At 37.6% G+C, this 23,144-nt stretch overlaps 2 protein-coding genes and 1 non-coding gene across 7 annotated transcripts in view; 2 read left to right on the top strand and 1 right to left on the bottom strand.

Moving 5' to 3' along the window:
- Positions 1-108: 108 nt before the first annotated feature.
- Positions 109-12,735, top strand: Fam216a (family with sequence similarity 216 member A). Of its 2 annotated transcripts, none has more exons than XM_015502382.2 (7): positions 109-273; positions 1,640-1,677; positions 7,557-7,678; positions 9,679-9,808; positions 9,883-10,060; positions 10,610-10,692; positions 12,341-12,735. In XM_015502382.2, exons 1-7 carry the CDS (start codon positions 182-184, stop codon positions 12,457-12,459), a joined length of 762 nt encoding a protein of 253 aa, XP_015357868.2. In that variant the 5' UTR covers positions 109-181; the 3' UTR covers positions 12,460-12,735. The 2 variants fall into 2 exon arrangements, with proteins under 2 accessions (XP_015357868.2, XP_048641547.1); XM_048785590.1 differs by having other exon boundaries at positions 1,640-1,671.
- On the top strand, positions 2,849-2,955 carry LOC125611254. Its single transcript, XR_007341412.1, has one exon. It is a non-coding gene; the product is annotated as a U6 spliceosomal RNA (small nuclear RNA).
- Positions 12,736-14,095: 1,360 nt separating the features above from the next.
- The window catches only part of Vps29 (VPS29 retromer complex component), a 9,388-nt gene continuing 339 nt past the window's right edge, over positions 14,096-23,144 (bottom strand). Inside the window, exons 2-6 of one of the 4 annotated variants that reach the window (XM_015502500.2) lie at positions 21,699-21,794; positions 20,883-20,894; positions 17,617-17,808; positions 14,986-15,221; positions 14,096-14,586 (exon numbers count right to left, since the gene is read on the bottom strand). In XM_015502500.2, coding sequence (XP_015357986.1) covers positions 14,469-14,586; positions 14,986-15,221; positions 17,617-17,808; positions 20,883-20,894; positions 21,699-21,794 — 654 coding nt within the window. In that variant the 3' untranslated portion in view covers positions 14,096-14,468. The remainder of the gene's footprint in view (positions 14,587-14,985; positions 15,222-17,616; positions 17,809-20,882; positions 20,895-21,698; positions 21,795-23,144) is intronic. The other 3 variants (XM_015502502.2, XM_015502501.2, XM_015502503.2) reach the window with 3 other exon arrangements.

Below are 23,144 nucleotides of genomic sequence, written 5' to 3' on the forward strand. Positions count from 1 at the left end.
CCCTCCTAGCTCTCTCCCGACGCTACTCGGGCCGCGTCCGCACAGCGTCGGAGGGGCTAGAACTCGGCGTCGTCCTCTTTTTCACCCCAATATCTCCCGGCCTGACGCACGCGTGCCGACGGGGGAGGGGAGAGAGGGAAGCTTGCTCCCGCACTTTGCTCGCGGTCGCGGCACCGCGGAGATGCCGGGCCGGGGTCCCGGGTCCCACTGGACCGAGTGCAGCAATTCCGCAAAGCCGCCCGCTGTGCCCGGGACCGGGGGTGGCGGCAGCGGGTGAGGCTGCGGGCCCCGAGGGTTGGGGGTTCGGCTCCGAGCGTTAGCCCCTGCAGGGGACGGGTGGGGGCTGGCAGCTCTGCTCTTGTACTGGTCCTCTGCGCAGTGAAGTGAGGGGAGGGGAGAAGCTTTGTTAAAGTGGCCAGGATGGAAAATAATGGTGGCTGATTCGCTGTTTAGGGGAGGGGCTTTGTGCAGTGACTGAACGCTGATCACTGCGACAGTCGCCTGCGTGCGTGCATCTTTCTGCCCCGAGAGGGCGCTGCAAAACTTTCTGGGAAAATTGCGGGGAGCTGAGTAGGCAGTAAACGTCCGGAGGGCTTTCAAGTCAATAAGCCAGTTCCTTGACATTAAGCACCATTCTGTTAGATGGGAGCTTGTAATAACCAATGATGATGAAGATAGTTGAGATACTGAAGTCACTGCTGGAGGCTATCCTTATCCCATCCTTCCTTTGTTCCCTAAAAGCGAGAGCTGCTCGCGGTTTACAGTACAGTTCAGCCCATGGTCCAGGCTCCAGCTGCACCCTTAGCCACGGGTTGCTCCTCCTCACCCGCGCGGCGCTGGGAATGGAATCCTAGGCCTCGTGCTTCCTGGGTAATCGCTCTGACTCTGAGCTATATCCACAGCTTTTTTTATTATTTCGAGACAGAGTCACGCTAATTTGTGCTGGTCTGGAATTTGCAGTCCTACCTCTGCCGCTGGCGTAGCTAGGATTACAGGTGTGCGCCACCGTGACTGGCATTATTATTATTATTTAAATATCTGGTGCTATTTAAAGACTTCTTAGAGGTGGGATGAGGTTGTGTGCTTTCCTCTTCTTCACAGTGCTTGGCTGAGTGCTGAATCCTAAGTATGTTAGATCAGTAAACTCATGGTCATTGAATAAATTGCAGGAAGTAGGAAGGGAGCAGGTTTTGTCTTAATTTGAGAAAAAGTCAAAAAGAGTTCTTACGAAATTAGAAACATTACAGACTAATTTATCAGTTCCAGCACACCTTACTCTTCAAAGGACAGTCTTTTCAGTAACCAAATTACCTTATTAAAGAGCAAGGAAATGGGATGAATAACAGAAAAATCCAAACTACTTGAGCTCACTGTAGGAATTAGATTAAGAAACTATAAGAGACCAAATCTAGCTTAAAACAAGTCCTTTAAAGTACGGTAGAAATTTCTGATAATTCACTTTGGAAAAAGCTTGGAGCCATTAGGTTTTAAGCAGACTTGCAAGAGAAAATTTTGCAAGATAGTCTGAGGGAAACATGAAAAGCAAAAAGCATATATAATACTATCCTTTTCATTTGAAATACATTCTTTAGTGCTTATAAAGCTAATATTACATATTATTTATATCCTTTTTAAACAGATCAGCTGGACTTTATTATCAGAATTCCAAAGGTACTGGTGAGTAGTGCATACAGAGCAGATGACACAAATAACAGGGTTCAGAGAAACCAGTTTGCCTGTAACTACTTAGGCAATGGAATTTTTAAAATAAGACTTTGCTAGCATCTTTGGTAAACTGTCTTTAAGGTTTTTCAAGGCAATCCTTACCTGGGGTTCCCTCTTACCCCTTCAAGAGTTCTGTTTCAGTCATCTCACTTGAAAAAATCCTACTCCTTTCATTCTTGAAAAAAAAAATTTAAAAGCTATCTGACATCAAATATTTTAAAAATTAACCATAAACTCTAAAAGGGCTGTGTTCAGAACTGATGGTTGCAGAGCACAGCCTGGGTTTTATACATGGATGGAAAGAAGAAGTTCTAAACTGAACAGCTTCAAAGTCCACAAAATATTTCTTGTCTGGGGATATTTTATTCATTTATTTAAATGTGGTGCTGAGAATTGAACCCAGGGCCTCACACATGCTAGGCAAGTGCTCTACTATTGAGCCACAACTCCAGCCCCAATACAATATCTTTTTATTTATTTATTTTTATGTGGTGCTGAGAATCCAACCCAGTGCCTCACACATGCCAGACAAGCACTCTACTGCTATGCTATAATCCCAGCCCCAGTTTTTAAATTTTTGATTTAAATTCAATGATGCGTAAACCTGGATTCTCTTTGCTTTTCCTTGGCATAGTCCCTGTATAGTCCTTACAACTACCTAGGGAAAAAAATTCACACCCATATATGTATATGTATATACATAATGTAAATATATAATATGGTTGTGTATATATTTTACTTTGTGGGTTTCCCTCCACCAACTGGAAATTGAATTCAGGGGCACTCCACCACTGAGCTCCTTCCTTCCTTCCTTCCTCCCTTCCTCCCTTCCTCCCTTCCTCCCTTCCTCCCTTCCTTCCTTCCGTTTTGAGACAAGGTCTAACTAAGTTGTCCAGGAAGGCCTTGAATTTGTGAGCCTCCTATTTCAACCTCCAGAGTAGCTGGGATTACAGGTATATGCCACCGTGCCTAGCCTCATCAAAATTCTTACTGAATTATAGTAAAATGTAAAAAATAAACAAAAGTAATAAGATTAAAACAACCCAGACGTGGAGGGAAATAATTTAAAAAATTTTAATTATTGGTATATTTGATAGATTGACAATATTTAAAAAGAAGCTGGGTACCCTCTTCAGTAATACACATACTAGAACCGGAATGATACAGAGAAGATTAGCATGACCCCTGTGCAAGAATGACATGCAAATTCACAAAGCATTCCATATTTTAAAAAAATTAAACCATAAAAAATAATTTAAAAGAAATTAAAAGCATCCAGGTACAGTGGCATGTGATGTTATGACTGAGGAGGTTGAGGCAAGAGGATTGCAAGTTTGAGGACAACTGAGAAACTTAGGGAGACCCTGTCTCAATAAAAAAAAAAATTAAATGGGCTGGAGATGTAGCTCAGTAGTTGAGTGTCTCTGGATTCAATCCCTGATTAAAAAAAAAAAAAAAGCAAATTTCTAAACAAATACCAAAATAATAATGAAAGGTTTTTATAGTGTAGGATTTTTCTATTCAAATAAACAACAAATATATGCCTAGTAAAAACTCTGAAAAGGCAGGGTGTGGTGGTACAAGCCTGTGATCCCAGCAGCTCTAGAGGCTATGGCAGGAGAATTGCAAGTTAGAAGCCAGCCTCTGCAATTTAGCAAGACCCTAAGCAATTTAGTGAGTCTCTGTCTTAAAATAAAAAGGGCTAGAGAGGTTTCTTTATCATTCAGCCACATACCCAGCCATTTTTATTTTGGGACAGGGTCATACTAATTTCCCAAGCTGGCCTCAAATTTGTGAGCCTCCTGATTCAGCCTCCCAAGTCACTGGGATTACAGGTGTGTGCCATCATGCCTTGCTACAGATGTTATTTTAATCTGATTTACCACAACTAAAATTTGGTAGTCTTCAAAGCAATGAGTAAAATCCATCTTTCTTTCTCTTTTTATGTTGTAATGCTGAGGATCTCAACCCTGCTCATGCCACTGAGTCACAACCCAGGCCCTAAAGCCCATTTTTTCAACAAGTTATTTACTACTAACACTTTACTATTTACCTTAGGAATAAATTACATTTCTGAAATTTTGACTTTGAGACCTACAGAAAATTTGTGAGAATAATACATGAAAGTTTAGGATCTTCATTCAGATTCCCCCAAAGTTAACTCTATCTAGTTTTTTGTTTGTTTGTTTTTATTTTTAGTTGTAGATGGACACAATACCTTTATTTTATTAATTTTTTTAATGTTTATTTTTTTGTAAGTTGTATACAATACTTTTATTTTTATATGGTGCTGAGGATCGAATCCAGGGCCTTGCACATGAGAGGCAAGCGCTCTACCGCTGAGCCATAACCCCAGCCCCAATTTATTAATGTTTTTTTTGTAGTGTTGAGGATCAAACCCAGTACCTCACATGTGCTAGGCAAACACTCTACAACTGAGCCACAACCCCAGCCTTGGATCTTGTTTTTTTTTTTTGGTACCAGGGATTGAACTTAGGGGCACATGACCACTGAGCCATATCCCCAGCCCCATTTTGTTTTTTATTTAGAGACAGGGTCTCACTGAGTTGCTTATCACCTCACTTTTGCTGAGGCTGACTTTGAACTCTAAATTGTCCTGCCTGAGCCTGCTGAGCCACTGGGATTACAGGTGTGCATCACCATGCCTAGTATCATATACAAGGTCTTGCTGAGTTACTTATGGCCTCACTAAGTTGCTGAGGCTGGCTTTGAACTCAAGATCTTCTGCTTCAGCCTCCCAAGCTGCTGGGATTACAGGCATTACTATGCCCAGCAGAGATGTATTTCTTGACATTGACATTTGTGAAGAACACAGGCCATTTCTTTTGTAGACTATCCCTCAACTTGAGTTTGTTTGATCTTTCCTCCTGAGGAGATTTAGCTTTTCACATTTCTCACAGGAATACAGCAGAATGATGCCAAGTTCACCTTGGTTCATTACATTAGGAGACACTTGCTGTGGGTTAATCTTTTTTGTTGTTGTTACAGAGATAGAACTCAAGGACACTCAACCACTGAGTCATATTCCCAGCCCTGTTTTTGTAGTGTATTTCAAAACAGGGTTGCACTGAGTTGTCCAGCACTTTGCCCTTGCTGAGGCTGGCTTTGAAATCAGATCCTCCTACCGAAGCCTCCTGAGCTACTGGGATTACAGGTGTGCACCATAACACCCAGCACTAAATTCATTATTATTATGATGGCTAGAAACAGATGATGTTTCTAATTCTACCGCTCATTCTACATTTTTTTTTAAAGAAAGAGAGAGAGAGAGAGAATTTTTTTTAAAATTTTTTTTGAGAGAATTTTTTAATATTTTATTTTTTAGTTTTTGGCGGACACAACATCTTTGTTTGTATGTGGTGCTGAGGATCGAACCCGGGCTGCACGCATGCCAGGCGAGCGCGCTACCGCTTGAGCCACATCCCCAGCCCAAGAGAGAGAATTTTTTAATATTTATTTTCCAGTTATTGGCAGACACAACATCTTTGTTTGTATGTGGTGCTGAGGATCGAACCCGGGCCGCTCGCATGCCAGGCGAGCACGCCACCGCCTGAGCCACATCCCCAGCCCCTCATTCTACATTTTTTCAATTGGCTTCCTGTTATAAGGAATAGTTTTCCTTTCTCTACCAACTGTTTATGTATTTATTGTATCATTTATTTATGAATTTATTTATTGGGCTGGGGATGTGGCTTAAAAACTGGAAAATAAATATTAAAATTCTCTCTCTCTCTCTCTCTCCCTCTCCTCTCTCTCTCTCTCTCCTCTCTCTCTCTCTTTCTCTCTCTTAAAAAATGAATTTATTTATGTATTTATTTATGAATGTATGGATTCTTATTTTATTCAATAAGTTAAATCCTTCACTGTCATTGTTTTTCTGCTCAGATTATTTGAGATTTAACCAGTGTAAACCCTTTACAAATGGCTTTTATGCTGTTTTAAATTGTCTCTATTATCCTTTGAGCACTTTGTTATCCCCTTTTCCTCTCTGTGGTGCTGGGATCAAATCCAGGGCTTTGTGCATGCTAGGCAAACACTTCATCACTGAACTAAAATTCCAACCCTCCCATTTTACTTTTTGCTATAAAATAGTGCACTGTTGTTTCCGCCATTTCTCCAAGGAGCCCGTGGGAGCAGAATGGTCCCCAAGTCCCCACCCTAACTTGTTAGTTACATAGCACACATATATCTATTTCTGTATTTTTACTTAATAGTTCATTCTGTGCCCTCCTCTTTCCTTATTCATGGGTAACTTTTTCTCCAGCAGTATGAAACCTGGCTACCATTAACTATGATATAATTATTCGTTAGTCCTAAAATACATAAGAAGTAGCTTCAGAATTGTTAATCTACACCTCTACAAAAAAAGAAGCCTAGTAATTAAAGATTAGTATTTGCTTAGAGTACTTTTTGTTTGAGGGCATACAGTCCAAGCAATGTATTCAGAAACTGTTGGGTTAGGTAACAATTTATTTACTTATTTGCACAGGAAATAAACTTAACATTTTAATTGTTTTAGGTATATAGTTCACTGGCATTAAATTGTTGTGCAGCCATCTTCCTAAATTAAAATTTCACATATCAAATTATGGTAAATCCCTATTTCTCCTTTTTTCCAGCCCCTGATACCCATCATTTCTTTTTTTTTTAAAAATAACTTTTGGTTGTAGGTGGACACAATACCTTTATTTTATTTTTATGTGGTGCTGAGGATTGAACCCAGTGCCTCATGCATGCTAGGTGAGTGCTCTTCCACTGAGCCACGACCCCAGCCAGACGCCCATCATTTCTATGAATTTGTCTTTTCTAGGTATCTCATATATGTGAAATCATATAGTATTAATCTTATGACTGGCTTATTTCACTTAATGTTCCCAGGGTACCATACAGTAGCATATGTCAGAATTCCCTTTTTTAAAAAAAAATTATTTATTTATGTATCATTAGTTTTAGGTGGATACATTAGTTTGTTTTGGCTGCCTAATATTTCACTGGATGGATATACTATATTTTGTTTATCTGTTAATCCATTGATGGACTCAGGTTTCTTCCCTCTCTTGGCTGCTATGAACATAAGTGTGTCCAAATATGTTTATGTCCTTGCTTTCTTTTGGAATTGCTAGATCAAAAGTGGAATTGCTCAATCACATGGCAATTCAATTTATTTTCCAGTTTCTACACCATTTTACATTCCCACCAATGATGCACAAGGTTATTGATTTCTTCCTATCCTAATCAACACTTGCTGTTTTTCTGTTTTGTATTTGGTTCTTTGTGTGTGTGTGTGTGTGTGTGTGCACGCGCGCGCACCAGGATTGAAACCAGGAGTGCTTAACCACTGAGCTACATCCCCAGCTCGTTTTATTTTTTGAGACAGAGTCTCACTAAGTTGCTTAGGGCCTCCATAAATTGCTGAGGCTGGCCTTGAACTTGTGACCCTCCTGTGTCAACCTCCTGAGTCACTGGGATTATAGGTATGTGTCACTGTTCCCTGTGGTTTATTATGTTTTTTGATGATAGTTATCCTAATGGGTATGAAATGGTATTTCACTGTTTTTGATTTGTGTTTCCCAAATGATTAGGGATAATGAGTATATTTTAATGTGTTTATTGGCTATTAGTGTCTCTTTTTTGGAGACATGTCCATTAAAGATGTTTGTGTTCTAAAACCAAATCGCATATCATAGTCTTAAAAATTACCTGATATAAAATACTCACATTACTACTCCATAATAATACATGTAAATAACTAGATATTATTAAATTTGTTGGATTTTTGCTTCTGAAATTCATAATATCCTTGTTTACAGTTAGAATCAAAGATGGACATAGAGTGAACTCTCACATAGCCAAGCTGCAAGAGTTATGGAAAATGCCTCAAATTCAAACAATTCACATCCCTAAATCAATGAAGGATGCATCTTTTTTAAAGGTAAACTTTGAGGGAAATTTATTTATTGTGGTGCTGAGGATCAACTAGAGGGTTTTGCACATGCTAGGCAAGCACTCTCACACTGAGCTATACTCAGTCCCAGAAAAACATTTAAATATCAATACTATTTGAAGTCAGAGCTGAACTTTTTCTTTCCTCACTACTGGTGATTGAATGCAAGATTTGCTCATACTAGGTAAGCACTTTACCACTAGCTACATGCCTAGCCCCAGAGCTGAACTTTTTATCAAAAATACTAGTTACCAAGAGGTTAAGGCATTGCACATTACAAAGTTTACCCAGCATATTGTCTGGGAATCAATAAATATCTCTTGGGTAAACTCATGAATGAATGCAAGGATGATAGATTTCCTATCACAAGATCTAATGTGGGTTGGGGTTGTGGCTCAGTGGTACCAGCATGCATGAGGCACTGGGTTTGATCTTTAGCACCATATAAAAATAAAATATTGTGTCCACCTAAAAGTAAAAAATATTAATTTAAAAATTTATCATGTATAACTAATTAGAACAAAAAATTTTAAAACATTTAATGCATCTTTACTTAGGAAGCTCAAACACGAAGATACTCAAGGAAAGTTCCATTCTACTGGCTGCATGCCTGTAATCCCAGTGTCTTAGGAGGCTGAGGCTGGAGGATCACAAATTTGAGACCAGCCTCAGCAACTTAGTGAAGCCCTGTCTCAAAACTTAAAAAATAAATACAAATGACTGGGGATGTAGCTCAGTGACACAGCACCTCTGGGTTCAATCCCTAGTACTACCCCCTGCCCCCCCAAAAAGTCATTCTAGAGTTAAAAGTTGAAAACCCAACCTTATAAAGATTTAACTCAAGAACTACAAAATTAGAAGCAGCAGGTAAAGGAAATGGCATTAAGGGTTTTACAATTATTTACTTGTACGCTCACTAAAGACCAGTTCTAAGAGCTGGGTGTGGTGGTGCACCTGTATTCCTAGTTACTTAGAAGGCTGATCTTTTGAACTTAGGAGTTCAAGGTTAGCCTGGGCTACATAGCTAGACTACATTAAAAGAGAGATTGTAAAGTAAATTCTGTGTGTGTATATATATACATATAGTAGACTCTTGAATTGAGCATGTACTTCAAAATCAGAAGTATACTCGTTCAGAATTACTTAACTGGAGATTTTAACTGTCCCTCAGTATGTTCCATACTGATAGTTATTCTGGTACTGGAAAAAAGACTTTAGTTAAAAATAAGTAGAGTCATTGGGTTAATTTTAGGTACTATGTTATACTTCAAAAATCATATTGAGATGGGCTGGCATTGTGGTTCAGTGGTAGAGTGCTCGCCTGGCATGCACAAGGCACTGGGTTTGATCCTCAGCACCACATAAATGTAAAATAAAGATGTTGTGTCCACCTAAAACTAAAAAATGAATATTTAAAAAAATATCGAGAAGGTAAAATGCAGTATATACAAAGTAAAAATTACTGGCAGAACAGCAGATTCACTCCCTTATTCCTCTAGGGCAGGGGATACTCAAAGCTCAAAGGACATCTGGATTATTTGAGTGGAATGTCAAAATCACTTGCATTCTTTATTCATGTGTGTGTGTGTGTGTGTGTGTGTGTGTGTGTGTGTGTGTTGCTGGGGATTGAACCCAGGGCAGCAAGAACTCTACCAACTGAGCTAATCCCCAGCTCACTTGCACTTTTTTTTTTTAAATTTTTAAAATTGTCAATGGACCTTTATTTTACTTATTTATATGTGGTGCTGAGAATCAAACCCAGCCTCACACATGCCAGGCAAGTACTCTACCCTAGAGATACGACCCCAGCCCCCACTTGCACTCTTTAAATGGCCATTTCTTTTTCTTTTGGCCACGTTAACATAGTTTAATTTGTTTAAGTCAAATGTACAAATGGCACAGCTCTCCTAAACATCCACTCTTTCACATAAGGGAGACTGTCAACCTCTGTTCTATAATGCTGATCATAAATTCTTTTATTCTTTTAGCATCCAGACCTCACCATAGGCCAGAAGCGTTATCTGTGCAGCATTGCTAAGATCTATAATGTAAACTACCTGAGGACCTTGATGAAGAGGCAGTACATGTATGTGATTCAACGCAGCTTACAAAAGCCAGGCAGGTACACTTCCAGTTGGTGTCTCACTAGTTCAAGTGAGAGGGCCATCTAACTGTGGTGATTTATATGACAGGTGTCCTCACTCATCATAAGAGCCGCCTCTGCTCTCCTTACTCACAGAAACAGCATTACTCCTGCACTATATGGCGACACCAACTGGAGAGGGAGGAGTCTTCCAACATTGCAGCCATATCTGCACCTGAAATGATCATACATCATTCCCTTTGGCGACCAGTGAGAAACAAAGAAGGGTCTGTTTCTTGAGGTTTAAGTGGGAGAGAATGTGCCCAATTTTATCTGAAGGGTAGCTCATACTAGTTTGTGTTCCCTAGTGTGTTCACTTTACTAAACTCAGACTAGGTGGACAGAAAGCACAAAAGGATCTTTCTCTTTACTGAGCTGATTGAAATAGCCACTTTTTTAAGAACATATTTTGTGGAATTGTAAAAAACTTGGTCAGACAGATCATTTCATTATATTCCCATTCAAATTTTAAAAAATGCAAATATTTGCAAAAGGAGAGTTATGGTTGCTTCTGCACTGGAGAGTATTTCAAAACAAAAACAAAAACAAAAACAAAAAAAGGAGGAAAAAAGAGATTAGAAAGCCCCAGTATTCAAACTGCACTTCTATAATTAACTTTGCATTTCAGGATTAATAAATCACAGGAGTATTTAGGGACTTAAGCGGTCTCTTTGGTAATTCCAGTAGCTAAAAAAAATAATTTGTGTAGATTTCCATGTGCATTAAGCAGCTGTTCACTTTGTTGGCTCCAATTAAGATACTTCCTTTTATTATAGGTTAAAAACTGGGTATGCATCTAAAATAAGATGTAAGTCACTGAAGATTTTTAGAAGACCTGGCAGACTATTCATGCAACCAGGTAAATTTGGAATTTAAAAAATATGCATTTTTTAAGATCTTAGGTTTAAAAATATTAAACTAAATGTAGTTTCACTTTTATTATGAAGACATTACAAGTTTTGGAATGTGATCTCTGCCTTAATTGTTCCAAATAAAAAACTAAACATGAGGGGGCTGAGACTGTAACTCTGGTAGAGCGTTCACCTAGCATGTGTGAGGCACTAGGTTTGATCCTCAGCACCACATAAAGATAAATAAAGGTATTGTGTCCATCTTCAACTAAAAAATATTTTAAAAAGCCCTAAACATGAAATAGTTTATGCTCTCAATTAAAAGAATACACAGCTCAAGGGAATGAGGTTCAAATTATTTCTTTTTCTTCTTTTGGGGATGCTGGGAATCAAACCTAGGGCTCATACATGCTGAGCACATGCTGGGCTACTTCCCCAGCCCACAGTATTTCTAGTTCTCAATATATTTACAATATCAAGGTCCAAAACTCAACAGAAAATAAATTTGTCAGAACCCTGATCCACAAATATCTTTTTGAACCATCACACTTCTTTAATAAGAGAGTGCCGTTTTTGTTTTTTAGTTGTAGACTGACCCAATACCCTCATTTTATCCACTTATTTCCATGTAGTGCCAAGGATCAAACCCAATGCCTCACACGTGCTAGGCAAGTAATCCACCACTGAGTCACAATCCTGGCCCAGATAGTGCCATTTTTACATGGACAGCATATTTTCTATAGCACTTAGTAATTTACAAAGGGCTATATCATTCATACTATCTTGTCTGATATTCAACAAACCAGTGAAAGCATGCCAAGCACGTGATATTATCAACGTTTTATAGATGCAACTCAGTCAAATTCAGACTTTAAAGGATCTGCATAAAGGATCCTTCTACCACGAGTATAGAACACTGCAGAATTAAAAAGGAAAAACTGGAAGACAAATTGAGTGATCAGAAATTCTCAGAATTATAATGGAGTTATAAGTGGAAATGAAATAATTCTCTAGTTAGTGCCATACTGGCTAGGAAGTAGGGATGTAAAGCCTTCTGAATTGATATTCCATTGCTGTACAACAGCATCAACCCAGCTCTGCTGTAAAAACCATACTATACCTACCCAAGAAATTAGAGAAAGGGGAAAAAGTAAGTCTGGTTCCAAAAAGAACAGTTAGGGAAACCCTGGGGAGGGGAAAAGGCACTGTGGCCCCCCAGAGAAAGAACCAAAGGAAAATGGAAAGACACTGAATATATAACTGACCACTTTTTCTCCCTGACCAAAAGATTCTGAAAACCAATGGGAGAGGGCTTGGATTGTAGCTCCATGGTAGAGTACTTGCCTAGCATGTGTGAGGCACTGGATTCAATTATTGACACTGCATATAAAGAGAGAGGAGGGGGAGGGGGAGGAGAGGGAGAGGGAGAGGGAGAGGGAGAGGGAGAGGAGAGGGAAGAAAGAAAAGAAAACCAATGGGAATACTTAGTAACAAAGAATTTGTTATACAGTAACTTGTTTAGAATATAGTACTGTGTATCTTATTTTTAAGAGTAAGAGGACTAAGGTGATTATCTCTGCTAAAAGTTAATTAATGAGCTAGGTCATTTTGAAAATGTTTCAAAGCAGACATTATAAATTCTTATTATTCCTTCAGTTTCTTCAAATGATTCTGAATCATACATGAATGAAGAAAAAAAGGAAGATGATTTACTAAATAAGTGTATGCAATCAATGTCAATTGAAGAAAGGGGAGGACATCTGATGTTAACTTGACAGTCGTGTGTTGTGGACTAAATTCAGACACCACCTAACATCAAGATATTGTGTCCCAAAGGGGAAGGCAAGGGACTGTGAATTGTGTCCTTTATGTTTAGGATGGTGTTATTCACCATTAAGTCATGAATTTTAGTTTGTTCAAAAACTTTACAACAATATGATTGGTCTGATATAGTTCTATGTACCATTGATATTAGTGTAATAAAATTTACATGTAATACATGCTTGTGTTTCTAGCTAGGTACAATTAAAATTTTTCTTGTCACTTAAAAATGAATTATTTTTTCTTTAAACCTGACAAATGCATTATGAATGTAATTCCTTTATCTACTTATGCTAAATTCTAAAATAGCAATATTCTAATATCCTTCAAGTTTGGAATAAGGAAAACTCCAAAATACTCAGATATATAATAGCATTTGAAAGACTATCATTGGGGCTGGGGATGTGGCTCAAGCGGTAGTGTGCTTGCCTGGCATGCGTGCGGCCTGGGTTTGATCCTCAGCACCACATACAAATAAAGATGTTGTGTCCGCCGAAAACTAAAAAAAAAATAAATATTAAAATATTCTCTCTCTTTAAAAAAAAAAAATGAAAAAAAAAGACTATCATTACTTGCAAAGTAGGTGCTCAATAAATAGTTGCTACTTGATACAAGTTAAAAATGTACAGATTTGCCTTATCTTATAAAAATTAGGCTCTCAGGGCTGGGGATGTGGCTCAAGTGGTACCGCGCTCGCTTGGCATGCGTGCGGCCCGGGTTCGATCCTCAGCACCACATACAAACAAAGATGTTGTGTCCGCCAATAACTAAGAAATAAATATTAAAAAAAAAAAAAAATTCTCTCTAAAAAATAAATAAATAAAATAAAGGTATTGCATCCATCTATAACTAAAAATAAATAAATAAATAAATAATTTAAAAAAAAAAAATTAGGCTCTCAAACTAGATTCAGCTGGGAATAGTTGCACTTTTTTTTTTTTGAGAGAGAGAAAGAGAGAGAGAATTTCAGTATTTATTTTTCAATTTTTGGCGGACACAACATCTTTGTTTGTATGTGGTGCTGAGGATCGAACCCGGGCCGCACGCATGCCAAGCGAGCGCGGTACCACTTGAGCCACATCCCCAGNCAAAAAATAAATCAATAAGGGCTGGGGTTGTGGCTCAATGGTAGAGTGCTTGCCTAGCATGCATGAGGCACTAGGGTCGATCCCCAGCACCACATAAACAAATAAACAAAATAAGGGTATTGTGTCCATCTACAACTAAAAATAATATTTAAAAAAAAAACTGTGAAAAAAGAAAATTTCAAAAATTACACCTTAAAAAATCAATCAATAAAATAAGGGTATTGTGTCCAAATACAATTAAAAAATATATTTTTAAAATGTTGTTAAATCTCGAAAAATGGGAGTAGCAACAGTTTAAAGAATCACTGCTGATTTAATCAATCAATATGAGACATTATGTAGAAAATAAAATGTGAGGCCAACTTTATGACATAGAATGTCGTAAGAGAAGAGTGCTCTGAGAGGTCATCTTAACTACCCCTTTAATACTTAAATTTTGCGGTTTCATTTGGTCTTTCATTTTTATGTTTTTAAAAAAATTAAACACAGATTATCAAAAAAGTATAAATGAAAGGTAAACATTTATTACTAGAGAAGAGAAAAATGTATACAGAAAGTCTAAATTCTTTCTCTTCATGCACTACCTTTGCAATAAAGTCCAAATACTAACTTTGAAGATAGATATTGTCAAGGATAAATTTTTCTAAACACATGACTATCTACTGTGTCGTGGACTTTTTTTTTCATAGAAACTATATACTGCAAATATATTCTTATAGTTTACAAGAAGCTCAGAGCACTTATGTATAAACAAAGAAGACATTTCTTACTGCAAAATATTACAGAAGTTAATACAACTGTGTGGCTCTTAAGCATTTAATTACTTAAAGGAATGAAAAAAAACACAACCCACAAAATCATGAACAGGCATGGCTTTAAGATTTTTTGTATTCAATTCGTTCTACTTTCACATCATCTCCAATTAGCTGATAGACGTAAGTGACCACAGTAGATGCTTGGATATCCATCAACACAAATGAAGGAATAATATTTCTGAAAGAAAAAAAAAAAAGTTAGTATTCTGTACTAAAGAGAAACAGCACTATAAATCTCAATTTAAGATAACAATTTGAGGAGCTGGGGTGGTGGCTCAGTGGTAGAGCACTTGCCTAGCAAGTGTGAGACACTGGGTTCAATTCTCAGCACCACATATAAACAAAATAAAAATAGAAGTTCTATCAATAACTAAAAAAATAAAATTAAAAAAGAAAAGATAACAATTTGAACTCAAAAATCTGATTATTACTTACATACTCAAAAGAATAATTACCAAAAGAAAACTGCTAAAAAGTACACAGTTATTTAAAAGATTACATGTCTTTTATGAAATGTCAAACACACAATCATTAACTTTACTAAAGCCCCCAAATTTCTAAATTGTATATTACTTACGTTTCTAAGGCATTATAAGCACCAGTGGCAGAACCTGGGTTAATGTAGAATTTATTTTCATGCTCAAATGCTTCAAATTTGTGTGTGTGCCCTGAGATAAGAATGTCCACATCAAACTGTCTCTGCAACAGGGCTAAGCTGGCCATATCTCCCCACGGAATAACTTGATGTCCATGGATCAGACCAATTTTGAACTGTCCCACAGTCACAACTTTCTGTTCTGGATAATTCAGATTCTAATATAGGAAAGAGATAAAGAAAACATGAATTTTATTTTTTGGTACTGGGGATAGAATCCAGGGGTATTCTACCACTGAGCTACATCCCCAGTCTTTTTATATATTTATTTTTTGCTACTGGGGATTGAACTCAGGGGCACTCGACCACTGAGCCACAGCCCTAGTTTGTATTTTATTTAGAGACAAGGTCTCACTGAGTTGATTAGTACCTCACTGCCGCAGTCTGGCTGGGCACAAAATCACGAGCCACTCAAGCAGGAACAAACTTTTATTATTTTTTGAAACTGCCGCCAATGTCCCCTACGCGCCGGGAAGATTTTCGATCCACCCACGCGGCCTCCTCCCGGACTGCAGAGAGCGCCCCTCCCCCGGAACTCCCTCCTACTGTACTTCCCCAACCAATGGGAACTCTCCAGGAGTCCCGTAGCCGGCCTAGGTGAACAACAGGAGTCCAATATCCATATGAATGCAAATCTTAACATAATCATATCATCTCAATGGCTAGCTGGCGTCACCTTTCGACCAAAAATGCCATGCATCATATACTTGGCTCTTAGCACCTCACAGTTGCTAAGGCTGGCTCTGAACTTGAAATCCTTCTGGCTTAGTCTCCCGAGCTGCTGGGATTCAGGCATGCACCACCATGCCCAGCCTCCATTTATTTATTTATTTATTTAGGCAGGGTCTTGCTAAGTTACTGAGGCTGGCCTTGAACTTGTGATCTTCCTACTTCAGCCTCCTGAGTCACTGGGATTACAGGTGTATGCCTGGCAAAAACATGTATTTTAGAAATGTTTTTTTTAAAAAAATCACTGTATAAATATTCAACCTTTTAAGGATGAGGAAACTGAGGCACAAATAGGTTACAATAATTTGCCCAAGGTTACATGCCAGTAAGTGACTAAGATCCAAATTCTAGTAGCACGGCTCCAGGGTTTGTGGATCTAGCAAATCAGAGGAAAAAAAAAAAAAGATTGAATTCTTGCTAATTAGACTTCTTTAAAATAACAGATGGAAACCCTGTATTTAATTAACCAGATCTATATTCTAATTATGAATAAGAAGTTTGCCCCTGTCCTTGTTATTACTCCGGACTTTGACTTTTATACCACCTATAGTTTTTCCAAACTAAAACCACTAAAAAAAAAAAAAAAGTAAAAAAAAAAAAAATAGACCATACTATGTCCATTTCGTCTGGTATAAAAGAACCTTGTTAGAGAGTACCAACCAAATTAGATAATTTATGAAAAAGCTTACATTCCCAGAAGTGCAAAATAAAATTTTTATCCCAGAATCAGGTTTGTCTTTAAGTTACATTGGTAAGGGCCTAAAAATTATCTATTCTAATCATATTTACTAAAAGTCAAAAAGGAGAAGTAATTTGTGAAAAATCTCATTAACTATTGGGCAAAATTGAAACTCTAGAACGTTAGAGTTAGATTTATTAAGGTATAATTTACATACAGTAAAATAATCCTCTTTGGTGTACAGTTTAATGTTTTTCAACTTAATGGGTTTTGATAAATGCATACAGCTGTGTAAATACTGCCACATTCAAAATATAGAATATTTCTCTCATTCCATTTTAATTCTCTTATGCTTTATAGCCAATCCCTGTCAATAGAGTAGTGATGGGGTCTTATTTTACTTAAAAAGGATCACTCTGGTTGCTTCTTAGAGAATAAACAGGAGGAAAGAAGGGTAGAGTGAAGAAAGTGGAACACAGGAAAGTGATGTGGTAGCTTGGAATAGGTCAGTAAAGGTGGTGATGGTGGTGGTGAGAAGTTCATAACAACAACAAAAAAGAAACTAAATGATGGCACTACAAAAATAGTAACAAAGCCACTTTACTCAGCATCAATTTATTTAGTAGGAATAATTATTTAAAGTGTTTGTGGGGTAGTCTACATCTGTGTAATATGGGTTGAGCATCCCTAATCTGAAAATCAAAAATCTGAAATGCTCCAAAATCTGAATCTTTTTGAGTGACCCACACAATGACACAGATGGAAAATTCCACACCTCATGCCACATGTTAGGCTTTCCTGAAAATACAGACACACTGAAAACATTGTATAAATTACCTTCAGGCTATGTGTTTAAAGTGTGTATGAATGAAACATAGTGAATTTCATTTCTAGACTTGGTTCATATCCCCAAAGTAAGTGTATAGAAATATTCCAAAATTCAAAACAAACCTGAAATCCAAAATAATTCTGGTCCTAAGCATCTCAGATAAGTGATAATTGTAATTTTATAGTTGGAAATTTTTAAAAAGAGGGAAAAGAGAAAAAGACCTTAGCAATATAGATACCCTAGTCTAAAGGAAAAAGCTTATGTAAGTAAAAATTAAGAAGGGGAAATATCTGAGAAGGAAAGGCAAATACATCACCTCATCAAAGTCTCCTCTCACAATGTGAACATCACCAGCCAGAGTCTTGAGATAGTCATAACTCTCCTTGGTGCAAAGGTTTCCAGTGCAGAGAATGTGCTGAATCTTTCCTGGTACCAGGAGTTTTTTGAATTTAGCAGGTAAACTGTTGCACCGATGTGGGATGTGCAGATCTCCTAATACCAACACCAACTTTAAAAGTGTCAAGATGAGATAAAGCATATTAAACATGATGTCAAAAAAAGACATTCTTGGGCTGGGGCCAGTGGCAGAGCACTTGCTAGCACATGAGAGTCACTGGGTTTGATCCTTAGCACCACACACAAAAAATAAACAAAAATAAAGGCATGCTGTCCACGTACAACTACAAAAAAATTTTTTAAAAATTTCTCCATAACTCCCCTTTTAAATTAAATTTATCAGAAATTCCAGAACCTGATAGAAGTTGTTCATATATTTCCTATCATGACTATTCAAATCAAAACACATAATAATACACTCTTTTCTAAATCAATCTTTGTGTGTGTGTGGTGCTAGGGATTGAACCCAGGGCCTTATGCATTCGAGGCAAGCACTCTACCAACTGAGCTATATTCCCAGCCCCTAAATCAATCATTTTATTTTGGTCATAAACAATTAAGTATACACAATACAGATAATCATTCTACCTATCAGGAATAAAATCAAGCATTCCAAAGTGACTTATTTAGAGATCTATAAATTATTCTGAATTAAACAAAACCACAAAATGAACCCTATAATACTGAACCCTATAGAACTGGGCATTTTGAAGGCTTATAGGGCAATTCATATTTCTGTAGTTGTAACGTAAAATTTATATCTTAATTCCAGAAGCATTATTAAAGGGGATTATTAAAAATTTAATGAGAGAGAAGTTAATTCTGTAATTGATGCATATACTAGGTTGACAGTTTGGAGAATAGAAGCCAAAATTTACCATTTTTGTTACTTCCAACTATTAGCTATGCATTACAGAGGTACAAAAACAGCCTATGATTCAGAGTTACAATAAAGATGTGCTTATGAATTATAACCTTTTTTGATATTTTCACTTTCCTTCATTAGAAACTCTATCATGTTTTTATTACCTAGATTAAATTACCTATGTACTGTCAGTATAATTCCCAAACTTAAAAAAAAATTCACAATCTTTCATGTGCATTAGAGGATTAAAACAAAAAAGAAAAGTCAGTTAAATAAGTGATGAATTTAGCAGGAGGTAGTTTAGAGTTGCAACATAGTCTCAAAGGACAAAATCATATTTTGTTCTGAAATATAAAAGAATAAAACCCCCCCCACTTCTGTAAAATTTCAAGATTTGACAAATAACATTATATAATTTAGTCATTTAACAGAATATTGTTAAAAAAGATAATTTAAAAATAATTTCTGTCCTCAGCCAGGCATGTTGGCACATGTCTGTAATCTAGCTATTTGAGAGGTTGAGAGTTGAGGCAGGAAGAATCCAAGTTCGAGGCCAGTTTTGGCAATTTAGTGAGACCCTGTCTCAAAATAAAATTTTAAAAAAGGCTGGGGATGTAGCTCAGTGTAGAGTACCCCTCAGAGAAACCCCCAGTTAAAAAAAAAAAAGTAATAATAATAATAATAATAAAATCTGCCCTCAAAAAGACAACATAATCAATTTTTTAATGTTTTAGTTTAAGCACCTTCATTTCATACAGGATGTTTTCCCTTATAGACATCCTATCCATAAAGGTACATGCTTTTTCTCTGCCTTTTTTTCTCCATATATTTTTTTAAATTTTTGTAGTTGTACATGGACAGACTGCCTTTATTTTTTCTTTGTGTGTGGTGCTAAGGATTGAACCCAGTGCCTTGCACATGCTAGGCAAGTGCTCTGCCACTGAGCTACAACCTCAGCCCCCTTTCCCCATATTTTTAAATTGGTGCATTATAATTATATGCAATAGTGGGATTCTTTGTTACATATGTGTTTGCACATGATATAACAATTTGGTCAACATCCTTAACTAAGGCATGACTATTCCTCAATATTATCAAAGAAAACATTAAATACTTAATATGATAAGACAAAATAATTTTGCTCCGACAGACTTTATAAATTGAAATTAATCAAAAAACAAAATGTGTAAATTAAAATGATTACTAAAGCAAGTTTGATTCCTCTGGCAACAAAAATAAAAATGACTGCAAAGGAAAGGAACTGTTATCAGGACACAAGGTAACTGAAGTAACATGAGCACATTTTAAGAGAAACTGTTAAATAAGTTTCTTCTTTATAGCTTATAAATATCATTTTATAGTTTATAAATATAGTTTCAGTAGATATTTGTGCAATGACCTGTTTCAATGGAGAGCTTAGTGGACATAAACTCTGTAGAACTAAAAAACTCTACAAAGTTTCCACCCTCATTGGTAATCAATATAAAAACACCTTGATACAGAACAATCTTCATTCTGTTTTTTAATATTTACTTTTGGTTATAGGTGGACACAATATCTTTTATTTTTATGTAGTGCTGAGGAGCGAACCTAGTATCTCACACATGGTAGGCAAGTGCTCTACCTCTGAGCCACAAACCCCAGCCCCTAGAACAATCTTCATTCTAAAGTGGAATCCTTTCAGATATGGATTGAAGTACATAGTTAATGTGGAAGCTGGCATATGAGAAAAAGATAAAAAACAGATTTTTATATTTAAAAAAGAACAAATTCATAACAGTGTATATGTCTATTAGAGGTTGAACATGTTTGGGACTAATAATGAATGAACCATTCAATCAGAATGTACTAGAAAGAAAATTAGTCATGATACTTTATGACTGATGACCTAAATTCTTCAAAGCACTCTGCATTATCCTCACATATATCCAAGACTATTAATAGTCTAAAGCTACAACTGTATGAAGACCACACTGAAATTATTTCAAATTAATTAAGGATTCTTATTAGGGCAGAATCCTCTGGTTTCCTGCTGGTGACAAAGTTATAAGGGAAAGAGTGTCATATAATATATGTTCAGGAGTGTCTTTGCCAATATTCCACACTTTGACAAATTAGGTTAGATACAAATTACAGAGTCTTTTAAGACAGCAAAAGATCCTGGATACGGCAGTCTTGTTAAATTCATATAAAGAAACAACCCAAACAAAGCATGGGAATTTGGTTACTTCCTATTTGACAGATCTTAAAAGGCTGAGAAACTCAGTCAGTAACAGCCACCCAACCACCATTGTTAGTAGGAGCTAAGAGAAGAAACTTACTCTGTGCCCAGCCTTAGTGGAATGAAGAAGTTGATTGCAGACAGGGGGATGGGGGGGGTGGGGAAAGGATGAAACATGACTAATGTTAAAAGAAAGCAACAAAAGGAAACAAATAAAAAAAAGAACAACAAAAAAACCCCACACCAAATGAATATGCAAAAAATTGTTAATGATTTCTAATTGTTAAGAAAGAAAATATTAAAAATCAGCTGTGCTCAAAATAATAACCAACGAACCATTTGCTGTACTTTAAAACATGACATGAATGCTCACTTTTTAATAAAATTGCCTTATCAGTTTTTCTACTTTTCTACTTGATCTTGTTCTCCACGTTGACTCCCATCTCTTTTGTTTCTCTTCTGTTTAAAATTTTAGAATAAAGTTTTTAATTTTTAGAAAACAATTTGGAAATTCATTGGCAATAGCCTAAAGGTTAATCTCTTCTGGATTCTTGGGCTCTAATTATCCTTCAGGTATAATGGCTTTAATTCTCTTATGTTCAAAGTTCTAGTAGTGAAAAACTATGCTGCAGCTGTTTTTTTCATAGAGGATGTATACAGTACCATAAATATGTATCAAGTGACAAAAATGTCAACAAAGATAATAAAGACAGACACATTAATCCAGTTAAAATTGGACCTTCCTGGTATCTAAATTTGCTGCCCACAGACTCTGGGCACTGTACAGTGTTAAATGTCTCTAAAATTCTTTGCCAAATAAAATGTTTTTACTCATAACAGAATTAGCTGATGATAAATTTTGTTCAGTTCTTTCTTTTTCATATGAAAAGTCCATCTACCCCCCAAAAGTGTTCACCTTTCTAAACAACTTCTGAAACATGAATTTGGAATCATGGCTGGGAAGTATTTCTTCTCCCTTGGATAATGTCTCAACATTACTGTAAATTGGAGTCTGTTTAGAAGCAAAAAGCCTTTGTTAATAACAATAATAATATTATCATTACATATTTTTGGTACTGGAGGTTGAACCCAGGGCTCCCTACGAGTGAGCTACACCTCCAGCCCTTTTTATTTTTTTATATTGAGACAGGGTCTATCTAAATTTCCAAGGCTGCCTCGAATTTGCCATCAAACCCCTGGGATTACAGGCATGCACCACCACACCAGGCCAGGATTAAAGCCTTTAAAGACACAATTATACAATTCAAATTTTAGACTGTCACCTTATAAACCACCTTTTGAAAGGTACTATTTGTTATAGAATAGTAACAGTATGAAAAATGTAATGATCAGAGAGAAGTTCCTCCAGTTAAACTCCACCAACACAAACATCAAGAATATCAGAGCTCCTCTGCCAACAGTTGACATTTTAGAGGGCCAAAGACACTTTAGAAAATCTGATTACAATTATGAACCCTCTACAGCAGCAGCTCCCCAGTTTTTATGTAGTTTGGTGTTTTGTTTGTTTTTTCGTTGTAGATGGACGTGATATCTTTTTATAATGTGGTTCTGAGGATCGAACCCAGTGCCTCACACGTGCTAGGAAAGTGGGATTAAAGTGGGAAAGTGCTCTACTAATGAGCCACAGCCCAGCCCCTGTAGTTGGGTTTTAAGGTTAGCAACCTATGGGGGTAAGGGGGGACAGCCTGAAGCTGGCTGGGGAATCATGGGGAAATACGATGCAGGAATGCGGTAAAGCTCCCTAAAATACCCCTTGGCGTCAACTATGGCTGTCTCCCCCACCCCAAAAGCATATGTCCACAAAATTTTCCAAATAATTTCATGGAATTCACACACCCATCAGGGAATCCTGCTCTAGAAATTCGCGCCAGGCGCTGCCTTCGGAGAGCAAAGGCAGCTGCGCGTCATTCCAGGGGCGGAGAGATCGGCTCTCGCTCCCTTTGCCTTGATGGCAAACTTGAACGGCCAGTGAGTTCTGCGGAGATAACTTCCCGCTAGGCATTGAGAGGCCAGCTTTCGCCACACAGGGTGGCGGCCAGCACACCCCAACCAGCTGGAAAGGAGCAGGGCACGCCTGGGAGCGCAGGGGGCCGCTGGAGGTGCAGGCCCCAAGGCCCTCCCCACTCCAGCGTGCCGAACTCGTGACAGGGCAGGCAGCTGAGGCCCTGTCCACCCGCGGACATCCTCTGGCCCCTGGGGCCAAGGGGCGAGGCCAGCGCCGCCCGCACCCAGAGGTGGCCGCTCCCTTCCTTTCCTAGCCCTCCTCCTGGGCCTTCCCCAGGCCGGCGCCTCGGCCGCGCACGCCACGCTGCCAGCGCAGCCGTCCGCCTGCAATCCCCAC

Source organism: Marmota marmota, unplaced genomic scaffold (assembly GCF_001458135.2).
Source record: "Marmota marmota marmota unplaced genomic scaffold, marMar, whole genome shotgun sequence".
NCBI classification, from domain to species: domain Eukaryota; kingdom Metazoa; phylum Chordata; class Mammalia; order Rodentia; family Sciuridae; genus Marmota; species Marmota marmota.

What these genes read in the sequence shown, in the direction of transcription:
- Fam216a (XM_015502382.2), top strand. Translation starts at nt 182, where the DNA reads ATGCCGGGCCGGGGTCCCGGGTCCCACTGGACCGAGTGCAGCAATTCC. An exon ending in AGGATGCATCTTTTTTAAAG is followed by an intron (nt 7,679 to 9,678) that starts GTAAACTTTGAG and finishes TTATTCTTTTAG; the next exon opens with CATCCAGACCTCACCATAGG. An exon ending in CCAGTGAGAAACAAAGAAGG is followed by an intron (nt 10,061 to 10,609) that starts GTCTGTTTCTTG and finishes CTTTTATTATAG; the next exon opens with GTTAAAAACTGGGTATGCAT.